This window comes from Labrus mixtus, chromosome 14 (genome assembly GCF_963584025.1).
Source record: "Labrus mixtus chromosome 14, fLabMix1.1, whole genome shotgun sequence".
In the NCBI taxonomy this organism is placed as follows: Eukaryota; Metazoa; Chordata; class Actinopteri; order Labriformes; family Labridae; genus Labrus; species Labrus mixtus.
In genome coordinates this window covers 12474138-12491787 of record NC_083625.1, presented here as the reverse complement: position 1 = coordinate 12491787, position 17650 = coordinate 12474138, and the positions used below count along the sequence as shown (strand labels likewise).

Here is a 17650-nt window from a genome sequence, read left to right as displayed (position 1 = left end):
AATGACCTAGTAAACTTGCTCATACCGTATCCACAGTATTTGTGACGTTGCTGTTTTCAGTGGTGGGGGAGTATTGAGTTAGCAGTGAGGAAAGAGAAATTATAAATAGAAGAGATATGCAGAGCGTGAAACGTCAGAAGGATCAAACAAACCTCAACAGTTGTGGAGGTAATCCCAGTAAAACATGTTAGATAACTAAGCCACCAGGAAACCTGCAGAGCCATTGTTCAGACAGCACTCAGTCAAACGTTCACCAACATGAAACGGGTTGAATGCTGAAAAACGTAATCCCATGAAATCTCATCGGGGTTGATTTATTATACTGACAATAGATAACCCATCTTAAGTTTTTATTTGAATTTAGGAAAATGGTCCTGCTTTGAACCAGATGTATTTTAATAAATGTCAATTTGTTTTTATGTACACTCAGGATTTGTAGTGAGTGATGTCGCAGTCTGATGAAGAGCGCAAAAGCAGCTCAGAATCCAAAGGAGAGAATAATAACTATATAAATAATACATTTAATTTATAACGCACTTTACATTTGAAGCAAATCTCTAAATAATTTCTGGACTGGAGGATAGAAGAGTGTTGATGGTCTTCATTTAAAAAGTGCCTTTTAAGTCTTCTGACCATTCAAAGTAATTGCGCTGTCAACATTCACACAAATACTCAAAAGACTTTGGGTTATAGCTGAGTTATTTGGGGTTCAGTTTCATGTCTAAGGCCGCCTTGCAATGTAGAGTACAGCTTGAGCATCAGTAGTCCCTTACATATATCATTAAAAAACAGAACAGTCATTTAAGAGAGTGAGGCTCTTATGCTTATTAATCAATCTACCAGTAGGGCCGGGGAAATAATTGTTTTATAATTTTGACTTCCCAACATCATGAAAACAAGACGATCAAGATTAGACGATTACAAAAACTAAACAAGCACAGCATGCCGTAGTCCATTGGTTTGTGTCGTGTGGAAAATGTTTCAAAGTATTTGTTGTTGTTTTTTGGCCACAAGAGTACATCACCACTACAGCATTGTTGCATTTTACATTTGGTGCGGTTTGATTTAACACTGCACTTTGTCACCAAAGTCAAATGTTGTCTACCATAGCTACCAACGACTGTAGCTCCGGTCATTGGATACAGCAATCCGGCTTAATGTTGCACTATGACCCCATTGTAAACAACAGGACAGTGGAAGTATGGCACTTGTAGCGCGTAGCAGTATTTTGAGCTATAAAATGGGCAAATGTATTTGTTGGCTGTGTCAGGTTAAACTGGCATATCGACCGGGGCGTGTACCCACATTACGCACAGTCATGTAGATGTTAGACTGCAAGGAGGACTGAAGGCCGGGGGTGTTAGCAATGCTACCCTTAGCCACACTCTGCAAACCTATTTTGGTTCACCTTCCTTGTTTGGTTCAGATCGTATTCTCACCTACGGCAAACTGAACTCCGGAAGCAAACCAAGACCCCATTTTCAAGTGGACCAGAGTTTGGTTCTGTGGTCCACACCAGAGTGCGTTTGAGCATTCACACCATCCCAAATCAAACAAACTGTCCGATAAAGTGCACCGGAGTTTGTTTCAAACGGACCAACCATGTTAGATGTGAATACACCCTACGACGTGTTACTTGAGCAGAAAACAAAAGATTGAACCGTGATGAAACACATTAATGCTTATGTTCATGCTGACATTCACCTGTCTAAATTACAACGGTGCAGGTCAGTACTGACTTAAGAGTCGATTGGGTTGGACTGAATGTTGTGAAATCATAAGAAATAATGTTAACGACCAACAAATCAATGTTAATGATTGTCAGTGAACGACTCCTTCATCACATTCCCACCCCATACCTTTTCTCAACCATTTGCAAACCAATTTTGAAAAGTATGCAGGGGAGGGGTTGGGTTAGACCTAGCAGTTAAAGCACATTTAAACATTGTTAAAAAAATTAATCAAACAAGACCAATCCCATGAGCATTAAAGCCTCGGCAACAGGCCACTAGAGATAGATTCTGCTAACGCCTAACCAGAACAAACATAGCAATGAATCATCACTGCCATCCTACACTGACTGAAATGACACCTATGTGTGGTATTAAAACATGTGATAATGTCCCTAGATACTTCTGGCTGAGTATCTGAACACTTTGACGATAGTCATCTGTTTCCCCCCGCTGGCGACTGTGTAAAATACTTGTCCTAAATCTGTCTCCTGCAAAGCTGAGAGATATGAAGGCAGAATGGGGGAAAGGGGGAGAAGACAAGTATCTGACAGGGACAGGAGGGATCATTAAATATGAAAACACGACTCATACTCAAGCTCCACTTAAGAGTCTAAACTGGCTTTATAGTCCTGCTGCACCTCTGTCACAGTCCTCAGAAAGCCTTCACAATGCTTCTTTTATACTGGCAGTGCACAGAGCTACCTCCATATTTTGCATCACTTATAGCTACACTCACACAACACCGCACTGAATACAGCATATGCTATGTGTATATTTCTAAGTGGAGAGGACACAGAAGGAAAAAGAAGTCATTGCATAAAGAAGCAGGGAACAGATATGAGGCTTATGTGGGAAAAAGAAAAATCAAAACCGAAAAAAAATAAGGACAGGATAGAGGAAAGTGTGGGAGGTGAAATCAAAAGAAGTAGAGAGAAAAGGGTGGAATAAAAAAAAAAGGTCCACAGAATGAAAAGGCATATTAATGCAAAATCACAAACAAAAAGAAACGAAGAATAAAGATTGGTTTGTGATTTTTCTAGAATGCTCTATCCTTAAAGTTAAGTATCTCAGTGCAAATATAGATTTTCATATCAAGATAAAAGGTCGTATGTCGTCTTACTGAATGTGTTTTCGTGGTTACCTGGGACAACCATCCATCCGAACAATCACTCTGCGGCAAAACTCTCCTGCTTTGTATTGCTACCTCACTCAGTATGACACACACACACACACACACACACACACACACACACACACACACACACACACACACACACACACACACACACACACACACACACACACACACACACACACCTAAACTGTATATTCAGCTCATTAGTGTGGGCTCAGTGTACATGGCAGACTCTGGGCTATCTTGCAGCACGGCGAGGCACAGGTCAATGATTTGACTTTGGGAGGCTGAGTTAAAACACACTTTCGGTTCAGACACACCGTCATCCCACACACGTCTAATTCCATTAATTCAGCCGCATGTTATTTGAATATGATGCCTTTTAATGATATCAACGACGGAGTAGTATGATCTAGAATACATAAAGGGAGATTTCAACGGATAACGTTGTATTTTAATATTCCTTTTCATCCTTGTTTTGTGCATATCTAAGTCCATCTTCACATATGCACTCCTGAAAATGTCTGGAGAATATCCGGAAGACTGCACCTGATATCCTCCTGATCTGGTTGGTCACACAGTGATCTCACAGTGGGACACTTTTCTTGTTAGACTATGGGGTGGGGGGGGGTGTCCACTATACAACACTATTATACCCATATTGTCCTTTATATCAATGCTATGTGAAGTTCTGCTGAATCAAAATTACAACTAAAGAGCGGAGAAGAACATACTGGTGAATAGAAAAAGGAACAGCAGCAGTTTAATTATGTGTACAGCGATGGTAACAGTCACATGCATGTAATCTATTATTGTGCACCGATCGCAGGGAAAAGGCGTCACCACCCCCTCCAACTCCCTCGAGGTGAATTCTCCTGATAATATCATGCTGCGTTCTATTGAAAATTTCAGCTGTCTGCATTCACTCACGCAGCTCACCAAACTTGAGGAGTTTGCAGCATACAAAGTAGGATACCTGCTAAGGGAAAGCTAGCAGTTAAATTGAATTTCAAAAAGCTTAAAGGGGCGGGGGGGGGGGGGGGGGGGGGGGCAGAGTTACTTATGATTGTGTAAACACAGCTTGTACAGGGTTCGCACAAGTGATGTACTTAAATGTCCATTAAAAACAACCTCTGTCCCACTTTGAGTTAATGAAGGTTTCCCTTTTTTTTTCAGGGCACGTCCATCTGACAGACTTCAACATCGCAGCCATTGTAAAAGAAGACCTTAAAGCCACGTCCATCGCTGGGACCAAACCATACATGGGTAAGAAACTACTTTTTGACCGATGTACGTCAAGAAAAAGAGCCAGAGGAAACAGTTGACATTGAATCTACAGGAAGCACACAACGTAACATCTATAAACTCTACAGAGCAGGCTTATGAGTGCTTATCCCAAACAGTCAAGGGACTTTAGTGAGCCCAGCTTTCACTGCAGGACACATCCTCCTTTTGCTATTTAGAAATCAGAATTGAGATCAGTTTTTTTCTAGTGTCATCACTCAGTGTTTAGAAAATACAACAAACACAGCATGTATCTCCACTCTGGGCTTATGGCTTTATTTCGAAGATTAATCCTGTCAAGAGTCACTTTAAATAACCTCTATGACTCATTAAGAGTTATGAAATGATTGATGAAGGGATGATAAATAAGGATTTAGAGCAGAAACGCCGGGAGAGGTTATTTGAGATCTAAGAAGGAATGCAGATTATTCTCTACAACGCTACATCAAAGCACAAAGTATTTTTACGCCTACAGCCCGTCAGGCCGATTCTTCTTTCAATGGTAACTAACCTTTGACATGAAACCGGACACAGTTGAAACTAAGTGGGCAGTTTATTGACTGATGAAGGTTCCACAGTGAAGGTTGACTATTTAGAGAGCTTTATTTTGCTTCAGAGGCATTTCAAGTGGAAAATATTTTAATTAAAGGGACATTCAATGGCGACCTCACCATCACCTCCCTTCATGGGATGCTTATATTCTCAGCGTTCATTTGATTTAAGTGTTGATGTTATTTGCAATAAACGGTTGTTATATATAATATTCTGACAACTTTTTAAAAATCATGACTTGATCATCACATTCAAGAGGCCTGAAGCAGAAAATGCAAACTTTTTTTATTCCAAAAAGTGGTTTGAGAGTGAATAATCAAAATAGTTTGCAATAACTTTGACAGTTGAAGACTTATTTATAAAAGTTGCATGAGCCCAAAAAGCCTGCAGTCTTTACAAAACAACAATTTTCATTTCACTTGTCATGCTCATAACTCTCATGTGCAGGAGCTTTCAGGTCAATGTGTTTCTGGCCCCTGAGCGATCAGATAGATATCAGGATTTAAAGGAAAACAATGACAGGGCAGCCCATCTTTGTGCGTGTGTGTGTGTGTGTGTGTGTGTGTGTGCGTTTATGCCTTTTGAACATTAAGTGTGTACTCATGATGGAGACTAATCTTATAACCACATGCGAGTACATTTCAGGAGAATACTCTGTGGTCTAATAGATTATTCATGGATACTCTGGAGAGAAGAAACCAATTTTCTGAGGCTTCTGGAGATAAACTACACGTTTTTCTCCTCAGCATGAGAGGGAACAAACCATGATGGATAGAGGAAGTGTGTTTCTGCGTGTATGTGTGCATGAACCTGAGTGTACACACTATGTCACTCACACACAAATGTAAGATGAATAAATAACTGCTGAAAGGTTTTGATTACTCATCCTGCGAGAGAATCTGTTCAGTTAATTATTATATAAGAAGAAACTTTGATTTATATTGGCTCCAAATCAGGGACCAATTATTACAATTAGCCTCTTTTCATCCCGGAGCAACAAAACACGTAAAAGTTATTTTGAACACTAACGCAAACACTTAGAGCTGTGCTCAGATTCTCCCTTTCATCTCCTTTAACATGCCTGTTCTGTCACCTTTTTACACTTTTAATGTCTGGAACGTCAAGATTTTGTAAACTTTCCAAAACCTTTTGAACAGCTGGAGTCTCCCTCACTTTTTTTCGGCTGTCATCAAAGCCAATTCCATGGCGGACTTTAACAAATAGGTAAATGTGTTTACCTAGGTCTGAAAATGGTTAAAGTGAAATCAACTGTCCCCAACAGGGGTGCCATAAAAATAGGAGAAGGGGATCAAAACATCAAAAATCAACTGAAATTGAAGGTGCACACAGCAGCACAAACCTGATTATTTTCACACTTTCTGGTGCAATGTTTTCTGTCTGTCAGCTCCGGAGCTCTTTCAGACCTTCGAGGGGTCCCACCCTGGCTACTCCTTCTCTGTGGACTGGTGGTCTCTGGGCATCACAGCGTACGAGCTGCTAAGAGGACAGGTAACTTGATGCACACATACACGGGCCCCAGTGCAACAGCAGTAAATATAACATGTCATGTACAAACAAAGTACAATCAAGAGGAATAGAAGCTATGATTAAATCTACCTTCACGCTGACCTTACTGCGGACAGTTTTTAAATGTATTTTCACGCTGCGTGTCAAATCTCTGCAGGAGACGTAGAAAGTAGGACTTGAGCTATTAAGAGGAAAACATAGTTGGAATGGATTTTTTTTTAGAATATTATTTATTTAGTTTTGTGGCTTGCCCCATCTGGAGAAGTTAAACCCTTGATGCTATGGAAATAAACACTTTTGAATCAGTCATTTTGTACTGCAGATGAGAGCGCTGATTATGTTTTGGACTGTACATGCAGAATGTCTGCCCGTATAAAAATAACTGCAATCACCTCTGTTTAAAGACTGACATAGATTCAAAATGCCACAGCTGAAGCGAAGTGGTGCTGAAACAAATTCCTTATTAGTATTTTTTTTTTTCACATAACTTTCCATCACACTTCTTAAAATGCATTCAGCCCACTTTCTGTCCTCAGAGTTACATCTCACGCCCACAGTTATATCTTTAGTCCTCCCCCAGGCGTTGTCTTTTCTTCTACCTCAAATCCTTCTCTTAACCCTTCTAAAATAGACGTTGTCCTCTTCCTGACCTACATGGTATACGCACCTAGTCTTCTCTTTTACCTTAAAGCTGTGTACTTAGATTTTTCAAGTGCTTTTAACCTTCACTCATTCAGCGATGGTTTGCTGAGCAAACACTTAAACGCCTCCACACCCACCTCCAGTGACTTTGACATTAAACTCATATACACTCTTTCCTCATTCTTCACTTTTTCCTTTATGTAAACCTCTCTCCCAAACTTTCCTTCACCTCCCCTCACTTCTCCCAGAAATTTCATTATCACTTCATCCCTGTGTCTCTCAGGGACATTCTTCTACACCCTTTCTCTGACTGGCACATTTCATCGCTGTCTACAAAACATGAATCTGTCTCCAGGCGTTAAAAAATTGGCCTGTTGGATGTGCAGAATTATTTGGCTGTTGAAAATGGAGAACTAGCTATCTATTATCCAGCTCCAGGCACCCGACGATCCCTTCTCACACCTTTGCTTCATCTTATCTCTCTCTCAGCCCCCTCTCACTTCATTCATGTTTCTCTCTCTCTGACCATTTCACTCCTCGCCCGGTGACTGTGCCTATACCTGCCAGGCCCGAACACTTCTTATAGGTTTGGATCCAGGAAGCTGAACAATTCTTTTGAACCACAAATCAATCACTGTCACTTTGGTTCTCCACCTCCTGCCTTTGGCGTGTTTTCTTCTTTCAAAATTAGCCAGCCCGAGTGAGGGAAAACAGAGACCACATTGTGCTTTTCAAAAAAAATATCTGCTGCTATGAAATCATCAGATAGGAAAGACAGACCCTGACAGAGACAGTATATCACTGGATCCTGGTTAGAATAATCCACCTCTCTGCTACACAGCAAAAACTAATAAAACTTAAAATAAAGAAAGTCTCCTGTTTAGGTTTACTAGTACAGCAAAAGATACTGTCTAATATGTTAAGACACTGCAGACTTACTGTAAGGGGGAGGAATTATTTATTTTGATTATCTGTTACCTTACATGTGCCTTGTATGGAGTGGAATATACAGTAATTGAAGTCATGTATTTAAAAAAGCTATTATCTAATGAAGAATGGCAGAGTATCTTTTGGGTAACATATTGTTCAAATTCTTTATAATTCTCTGACATCTGAGAAATGACATTACATTTAGGGATGTCCAATAAATTGCAACTGTTGCAATTATTGCGAATGTGCAACAAACATTTAGCAAAAGACTGCCTGAACCCAATGGATCAGAAAAACAAGTTTTAATGTACCTTGCTTTTTCTTTTTTGCATTTGTAAATGTGACTTGGGAGTTCAGGCCATGCTTTCACCCTTTGTTCATATCAAAAGAAGTCCCATTTAACCGTCATCGGCCCTCATATTAATGGAGTACAGTTGGTAGTAAAGTGCCAGCTACACGGTGATAAAGGAAATGTAAGTTAAAGCTAATATGCACGGCATGCTCCGACCGCCACCTCAGCGACGAGGAAATGTGAACAACAGGAACGCGGGAGGAATACAAAGGAGAAATCCTGCCAGCATTTTATCCCATATGCTGTTTTGTAAAGCATCTCGAGACACTTATTGTGAATTGCTGCTATACAATGATTGATTGATTGATTGATTGATAATACCACACTCAAATATTTGTACATATCCCACTTTACATTTATTATCTTAATATTGAACAATATTGCTGCATATCCCAGACATTTGTTTCATGATGGATTTGGTCAAAAAGTGAATATGTGACCATATAAACTTTGACAAAAATAACAATCCAACCAGCCCAATCTGAAAGAGTCTTGTCCCTGTTTCAATCTCCAACCCAGGTCTCAGGTGTAGACTGGAGGGTAAAGAAGGACCCTCAGCAGCCTTGTTTTCTGCCCCACGTACATGCCTCTCATACTGAAAGAGAGTTTAAGTAGTGTTTTGAGAATAGTCCATTATTCCCCGTTTCCTCTATCATTTGTTTTCATCAGTGCAGTAAATGGGTTCACAGAAGGTGAACACAAGGAGAGGAGGGAACAAGAAAAGGGAGGGTTGGGAGGACCCACTGTGGAACAAACTTTAAGACAAGCACTTAATCAAAGGATCGCCTCCAAGCGGTGCATCGCTGTGAATTCAAGAAATCTGTACCATATATTCTCCTCTCTTCTTTTCAGCGGCCCTATGTGATGAGATCCAGCACACCATCTAATGAGATCCTTCAGACCTTCCACAAAGTCCATCCCAGCTACCCAGCAGCCTGGTCTTTGGAGATGAAGTCTCTTCTCAGAAAGGTACACGAGCAGCATATGCATGATGCATAACATTAGCTAAAAATTAGCAATGTGTGCTAAACGGTACGCATACACCGCAAGTTTTTACCTCGACAGCAAGGAGGCCAGGATATACCCAATATCCTATCATGATGTAAAGTTAATTATATACTTGTGGCACAATTTCAAGGCCAGATGTACATTTTTTAAAGGTTATTTTTAAACCTAGATAACCACCAGAAATGTCTTCCTCACATTGCTTCTCTTCTCTTCAAGGCACACTGAACAACTTCAGACAAAGTATCTGTTCATGATATAGGGTCTAGCTGTGTGTACCCTTCTTCGCTTCTGTTTGTGTTCAAAAGTTACAAAAGTTGTACCCTATCTGCATAAAATGTTTTATTAGCCCGTGCTCAAGGAAAGGAAGTGAAATAGTCTCAAATGTTAATTTTTGCGCCTATTTAGCCATAAATCCTCAGATCTTTGTAAAATAAAAGATTTTTTTTAGATGTCAACAATGAATTCTATGTAAACTAAAGTCATGCAACTCTTGCAAAGCAATCGTGGTATCATTAGCGTAAAGTTGTATTAAGTGCATTGCATCTATTAGTGGTATTTGTCCTCAGTATTTGAAGTATCTATCCCCTATAGATTTTTAATAATGGTCATGTCAGCTCTGTCAAGTGGTGGTGGATGAGAGTGTTATAACAAACAACAGATGTTTATTTGTACGAGGTCAAGAACATCTTCAGAATGTCCTTTGGTCATTTATCATATTCACACATTAACGATACAGTAACGATATCACGCTATGGACATGAGTAAACTGCCATGGAGTGTTTTTTCATGTTGTGTTCCTGTCATGAATACTTAACAGAAAAGAGTCAGCTCTTTTATGATGCCCTTGTTTTAGGAGATGGTTTGGATTTTGCTTTTCGGCTTGAATTATTTAATCCCTTTGGGAAGACAATTAGCAGGCCTGACAAAACAGGGCTTCATTCAAGCTAACAAGGTGCGTATTCAGAATTCTAATTCTGGGGGCCAGTTTCATTGTTGCAACCCCACTTTGGTGCACTATTGGTTTATCTGCTTATGAATATCTGATAGCATGCAGTGTAACTTTGAAAGTCATATTAGTATTCAAAAAGAAGATTATGTGTCGTGGGGGGAAGAACAGAGACACAAAGTACAAGGTTACACAATTGGAGGTAAATAAAGTGAAGGAAACTTACTCACACAGGGCAGCTCAAAGCTCGGCACTGACATCAAAACAACCCCTTGTTATTTGATGTGGTGGGAATATTCTTAAATCTTTAAGATACACAACAAAATCAACATTAAACAGTCAAAAAATCTATTGTTATTTCATTGTTATGCTACTGGCGATGCCGTTGCTGTAGCGTTGGGTTTTGTCATGGCAGCCATCCACTGCAGTCTAACTGTTGCATTGCTGCGTGCTCAGACTCTACCAAGCTCATTGGCATTCTGGTCGCACGTGTGACTGTGTGTGTATGTGGGAGGGACCGAGAGGGAGTGTGTGTGCGTGTGTGTGTGTGCGTGTGTAACAGTGTATAAGTGAGTGAGACAGTGATGTACAGAAAGTGAGAGAATAACAGAGGAATTATGCATATACTGTATATCTGTCTGTAATCCTTCACAACCTCTTGAATCCTCCTCATCACAGCTTGCTCCCGATATGTATCACATTTTCAGCTCACTTTCTCCTCGACTTCATCCCCCCCTGTCCTTTCCGACATATTTCCACCATCCTCCTCTTTTGTCCCTGTATCCTCATTCTCAGACTGATCCTTTAGGGCGTCAGTGTCCTCTCTGGGTCTCAGTGGGATTCCTGCCAGTAACTTTTCTATCCATGTCGACCCCACATGGACAAATGTTCTTACCCAAATCCTGTTGTTTTTTTTTTTTTGTCTTCTTCAGTTGCTGTGCATAGATGTCCAGAAGCGCATTTCCTGTCTAGCTGAGCTCCAGGATCTTGACTACATGTCAGATGTCAACTGGGACGCTGTGCTCAGCAAACTGCTCCCTCCAGGCTTTATTCCCAATGTGAGTACAAGGGAGAAACTAAATGTTACCTTAGTGAGATGCCCGTAAAAAGGCTCACGTTTAAGCAGAAAACCTGTCTGACAGATGCCATATTTCAATGTTACATATTTTTTATTACATAAGGAATTTGCTCATTTTCTAATTTGACAAAAAAAAACAGAAATGACCTGAAACCCCTCCTTCTTTTAACCGTTCTCCCAAATGTATCCCCATACAAGTATTTCCCGAAGTCAGTGAAAAAAACAGATATAGCCAGAACTCCCCACCCTTCATCTTATCTTTTTCGAGCTGTAGACACCACCCCCTGCTGGGCTGAGCTCGGTCTCCCACTGAGTGTGTCGACTGAAGAAAAATAAGCAGCTTGTGTGTGTTAATGGCACTTACTGGAGACGCAGACAAAGGCAGGGAAAGCCTCTGCATGCGTACCTGCAGCTCTACAGGTGGTCCCTGGATCATTACGATGAGTTTGGTGAAGGTGCATGTAAAAATAATTTGAGTAGAAAGTGGAGCTGAATGTTGCAATCTAGTTATGTAATCTAGTGACCGTTTTTCACTAGGGATGATCCGAGCGACTAATTTCCGAGATGGTTTAACGGAAATTTAAATTCAGACTGACCGACAAGTCTACATGTAAGAAAAGACTTATTTACCAATCCAAAGTCAGTACAGTTTATTTAAAGTAATCTGCGGGTAAACAATGTCATTCCCTTTGACGGTGTGGCTAATGTTAGCGCTGCTAGCGACACCAGCTTTCAACCCGCCTTGCAAATTAACATCCGTATGTCAGTTTGTTTCAGTGGAAATGGCAGTTTAACCTGATACAGCCTTCACAGCTTTTCATCACAATTTTTCAAGATCTAAACACTACCAGGCATGCTGCTCGTATTTGACGCTATCTGTTCACTGTGCTTGTTTACATTGAGGCAGTAGAGGGTGAGGGCTGTGTTGCAGTTTGAGCAAAACGTTGGACTGGCATCATTGGCCAATTTACAAACATCTTTAAAATTAATTTAATCAACAAGTAATTCTTGTGCCAACTAGCAAGAATGACATCGTTTAACCTTTTAGTCAGCTAGTTGCGCACATCCCTATACGTTTAACAGTAAGTGAACTTATTTACTTTATCTCGGCTCAAAGCTGCTGGTAACTATTCCAGATAAGAAACCACCCACAATTTGATTAAAAGCCTTTACATGAGTCCAGCTCCTACCTGCTGTCAACAAAAGAAAATGTTATAATAGAAGTATGCAAGTAGGCAGTGGCAGAAAGCACATACTAGTGTCAGAAATCAGAAGGAAGTAAGCAGGAAACAGTTTTAATTCAGCTGAAAAGTGCTGTTGTTATAGTAAAAATTTAGTATAGATCCTCAGCTGATTTAATTTGTCTATAGAAAGGTTTGGAACCGCACTGTTATGTTAATGAACTCACAGGAGCCATGCAGTTACAGTAGCACATCCTGTATGCACCATATCAATGAGCCTCCATGCATTCGATTAGCAATGAATGTAATCTGACCTCCATTCTCCATCCTCTCGTTTATTTGGGGGAAATAAAGACCTTAAGTTTCAGAAGATCAATCATACAGCAAAAGAATAATGATGACTCAGCAACTAAGGACAATAGATAATGTTTATGCTTCAACATAAAACCCTGCTAAGGTCTGACTGGTTTTAAAGCGATGATAATGAAATTGAATAGTCCTTAGATATTTATCACAGATTAAATTATATCAGTACATTCTATTTGGCCAAATACTTTTTGTTATTTCCAGGTATTTTTCATGAAGTGAAAGAATCTGACTTGTTTATACTACTGAAATAATACTGAAGGTTTAGAGTTGTACTCTATTCTTCCTTTAAGTATAAAGAAGCAAATGTCGCGTGCATACAGCCTTTGCACCGTGCACAGGCTATAAACGTCACCACCCCCTATCACTTGCATTGCAGCTGTTTACATGCACAACACCCAACCAGGATCATTTAAAAACCCAATCATATATAAGATATTGGACAAGATCGATCCCAAGTCTTCCTGCATGCGCTATCAAACCCCTACAGATGTTCCAAAACGATACATAAATGATACATTCACGTAGTTGAAAAGGTCATCTGAGCAAATTCCCATAACACTATCACATAACACTATCACATAACACTAAGAAAAGCAGCATTTTCTCTGCCTTTTCTGCTTTAGTACAGAACTTTATAATATAGCTGTCTCTGTTGGTCATTCATATCAACACAATGACAAAATAATTTACTGAGCTGAATACATGCAGATGGATAACTCTCACAAGTGAATAGAGGACTCAATGACTTAATCTAATTCTCAGTCTATAGCGCCTGCAGAGCAGCGGGTATCCCCCAGCGGCCTGGCTGGCACAGCAGAGGAAAAACACAGAGGATCGATGGGGAATTGACAGTGTCTCTCTATCTAATTATAGGCCTATCCTCTTCCTTTAGTCCCTTACAGACAGGACACTCTCAGCCATTATGTTTTGTTCCCCAACTTCCCTGAGTTCACCCTGCTGTGTCTCTGCTGGTTTGCTGCTGTTTGAGCCTAGATCCTTCCTGTTGAAGTCAAGTGTGGATTTCATCATTCTGTATTGTTTTGTATTGTATTGTATTATATTGCATTGAATTGTATAAACAATTGAACAGCGTTGGATGCAGATGTCAGGCTGGGTTTTTATTCTTCCCAGTTGATGTTAACAAATTAAACATACATTTCCAACATTGGTGGAAAAACCTTTCCAAGTGAACAATTTTTTTCACACCCCTTCAACATGAGGGTATAATTGAAACAGTTCATTTTTCTTTTAAATTTAACTTTCACCTTGAGATCAACAGAACAAACATGGAAAAGAAAAGATGACACGTGTAAATACTGACATAGTAATGGCAAATATGAATACAATTTGACACTCAAAACATAAATGACTTGTTTGTTTCTTAAATGTACGCCTGCATGCTTCTGTTTCTCCACAGAGGCGAAGACTAAACTGTGACCCGACGTTTGAACTGGAAGAAATGATCCTGGAGTCCAAACCACTTCACAAGAAGAAGAAACGGCTAGCAAGGAAAACCAAGGACCAGGGATCTGATGGGTCCCCGCAGGTACGGCTTTCAAATAAAAAAAAGACTACAATAATTACACATCAAGAAGGATGAGAACTTTGGCTCCAAAAAGAGACACCTGCAACTTCAATCCAAAAGCTAAGGATTTCTGTTTGAGAGACACAACTTAACATAGCTGCAACATTTACGGATCATTCATAATTTAGAAACTTTGCCTTTTTTTTTCCACAACCACTCTTTAAATATCAATCTCAGCCTATTTTTAGTTTGGTTTATCCTGGCTCCAGTGCATCAAACAATTCTCTTAAAGGTGTTGTTCTCTCAGTGTTCATCATTATTCATTAAAGAAAGCTGACCGCTGCTTCCATTTGGCCCAGTTACAGTTGACAAGTTGCTCCTTAGTTTGTCTTTTAAGTGTGTCTGGAGCGCTATTAGGAATATTGAGGACACATTTTAGAGCTCTGTCCTCGCTCACCTTCATCAGAACAAATGGCCCGTCTGACTGCTAAGCGTATTGGGGAAGGCAATGAATGCAATCACCTCACTCTTGTTTTTTCAGTCCTTCACTCCGTTCCACATAAATCATCCGTTGTCCTCTGGGTGTTTATACCAAAACAGAGTGAAAAGCTCTGAAAGGTTAATTTGATCACTCTGTTAAATGAGAGTTGTGGGAGAAATACGAGCACATATAGATTACACATGCATATAAACACATCCATATAAAAAACTGTGATTATATTTGTGACTTGCTGCAGCAGGCAGGGTGGTCTATTTTTGTTTCATGATTCACAATGGCTAAAAAAAACTATTTTTTGTGTGTTTCCTTGCATGTGAAGTACAGAATATGACCTGTCGTTAGCTTGAAGGAAAAAATGTGACAAGAAAGGTTGCGAAAATGTCCATTTAAATGGTTGAGATAGGTTTTTTATTCATTTAGAAAACCTCTTTCATTTGTCTTTAGATGCAGAATTTCATCATGGAGGTTTATGTGGATTAAAGGCACAGTATGTAAATACCACCACCAGGGAGCTCTCAATCACAACAATAATAAAAGATGACGTTGAGGCTATTTGCACTTTTCCTAGTTTCTTAAGATGTTTCTGACATGCTGTTTTTTTTTTTGTTTGTTTTTTTTTGTTTTTTATGAAATATTTTCCGTAAGTGTTTTGTGTTCAATATTAAGGCAAGATAACTTTCCCTTAAGGAAAATCTTGTGAAATACGTCTATATCAGGCATTTCTTGCACTTCTGTTGCTTCACATCATCCTTGTCTCTAAGATTTCAGAAGGCCCTGAGAATGAAAGATTTATTGTGCTTTCTCAGAAGTTACACAAGGACGTTTAAAGGTCTGCAGTCACTTGCAAACACAACCTAAGCAAATAAATAAATAAACACAGCTTTGCAAATAAGCTTGAAGTGAGCATAAAATATCTTTCATTTTGTTTTCATGTGAAGGAATGACTTACAGATATCTGGATAAGTTTTATTGTACCCTTTAAACAACACAAAGTCAGATCTACTACACTGGGAACTGTTGGTGACACATACAGTAGTTTCTCATAAATGTGTCCCTAAATGTAAACCTAAAGTGATAAAATGGTGTTGGTGTCACTCCACACCTGTCCTGTGTCAATCCTGATTCTCCCCCAGTATATCAGAGCATAAGAGATACAGTGAACGTTTTAACTATTATTTAAGCATTCAACACTAAAACAATTTTCTGCTAGTTTTACTGCCACAAGAGTGGTTTCAGTTAAGTACCTTTGAACACTAAGTCAGCACTGTTTATCTGAAGACGTGTACTTACAGTAGAGGAGTAAATTGATCAGAACAATGGGCTGAGTGCCACACTGTATTCTGGGCTTCTGTCCAGTTTCTGAATCTGTAGACATCCCGCTGAGACAGTAAAAGCTCAGAGATCCCGCATTGAACACTGACCTCAAATCAAACGGGTCATTTTATTAGCCTGCTTTCATCAGTAAGCTGAAACTTGCACTGCACAAACAGCATTCACGCACACACAACCTGGTCCATTGCACACACAAAAACACAACCCCCATTTCATTACGTAGTCAACCAATTTGGACCCTCTCCCACTCTTTGCACATTAAAAGTGTTTACGTGACTCTTTCTAGACGGGAAGCGATTTGTGTGGTGTAGACTTCACATACCTTACCAGCTCTCAATACCAAGTCACAGCTGGCCCAAAGTGCACCATGCTTTATGAAAGCTGACAGCTGCTTGTGGAGACCTGCCTGTGTGAATATATCAGTGATTTTTCACCGTGCTGCCAGACAACATTCGTCATCCACCCAGCACATCCAGACAAAGAGTCCTATTCTAATAGAGTAATGATAGCAGCCTCTCAGGGAAACGTTTGTTATGTTTATGGCATAAGAGAAAGCTAAGCTACTAGTACTAAGGGAAACCAAAAGTAAATCAGTTAAACGGTTTTGATCATTTGTGTTTAAAATTCTCCGATTAGATCACCCACACTTATACTGGTATCAAGAAGGTAACAGAGGAGAAATGGAGCTGGTCCAAAACCAGAGGAAGCAAAGTTCAGCTGACAGGGTTGTTGACAGGGCTTTCATAAAGACTGAGAATGTTGTTTGAAAGAAAATATTATAGAAAAGTATTATGATATATTAAATGGAATATTGAGGTCGTGAAGCATTCACTTAAGGTTTTATGCGGATCATTATTTTTTAAAAGCAAGAATGTTTAACTTATTCCTGAAAATAATAGACAGAAGATTACAGAAAGTCCTGTGTAACTTCTTCTCTCAGCAACTAGAGTCTGGGGGGATTTTACATCCCATTCTTGATTTGACTAAAACCTCTCAGTCCCTTCATTTTGAAGATTTAATTGTATAAATGAAAACTGTTCTGAAATTAGAAGATATTTATTTTAAATTCTGTGGCGAAACTGATCTATGATTGCATCTTAAAGAGCCTATATTATGCCCTTTTTGGGGTTCGTATATTTAATCTATGTACCTACTTTTGTATGTTCACAATAGCTTCGAAAAAAGTGTCTGTTTTCATGTACTGCTCCTCCTTGCTCCCTCTCCGCTCTGAGTCCGTCAGCTGCACTCTGTTGAGCCCACACTGTTAGACCCCACGTGGGCCAAGTCTGCTCTGATTGGTCTGCCGATCCGCTCTGTCGTTATTGGTCAGTTGCTCAGCACGCTTCTCGGAAATTTCAACATGAGCTGCTGGGCTTGCCACAACGAGCCAATGGGCTTAGATCAGTGATCTCACACTGACAATGACGTCGCACTGACAAATTTTTATCGAGGGGGGCTAGAACCGAGCGTTACATGCGGCTAATGCTGCAGCTAACAGGAGGAGGTAGGAGAAGCCGCGTTTCCGCAGACTTTGAATTTTTGCACATAGATGTGCCT

The 17650-nt window shown here is 39.9% G+C and overlaps 1 protein-coding gene across 1 annotated transcript in view; it reads left to right on the top strand.

The window, feature by feature from the left end:
- The window catches only part of stk32a (serine/threonine kinase 32A), a 65026-nt gene that overhangs the window by 40288 nt on the left and 7088 nt on the right, over positions 1-17650 (top strand). Inside the window, exons 7-11 of the mRNA XM_061055132.1 lie at positions 4045-4134; positions 6110-6213; positions 9008-9124; positions 11042-11167; positions 14155-14283. Coding sequence (XP_060911115.1) covers positions 4045-4134; positions 6110-6213; positions 9008-9124; positions 11042-11167; positions 14155-14283 — 566 coding nt within the window. The remainder of the gene's footprint in view (positions 1-4044; positions 4135-6109; positions 6214-9007; positions 9125-11041; positions 11168-14154; positions 14284-17650) is intronic.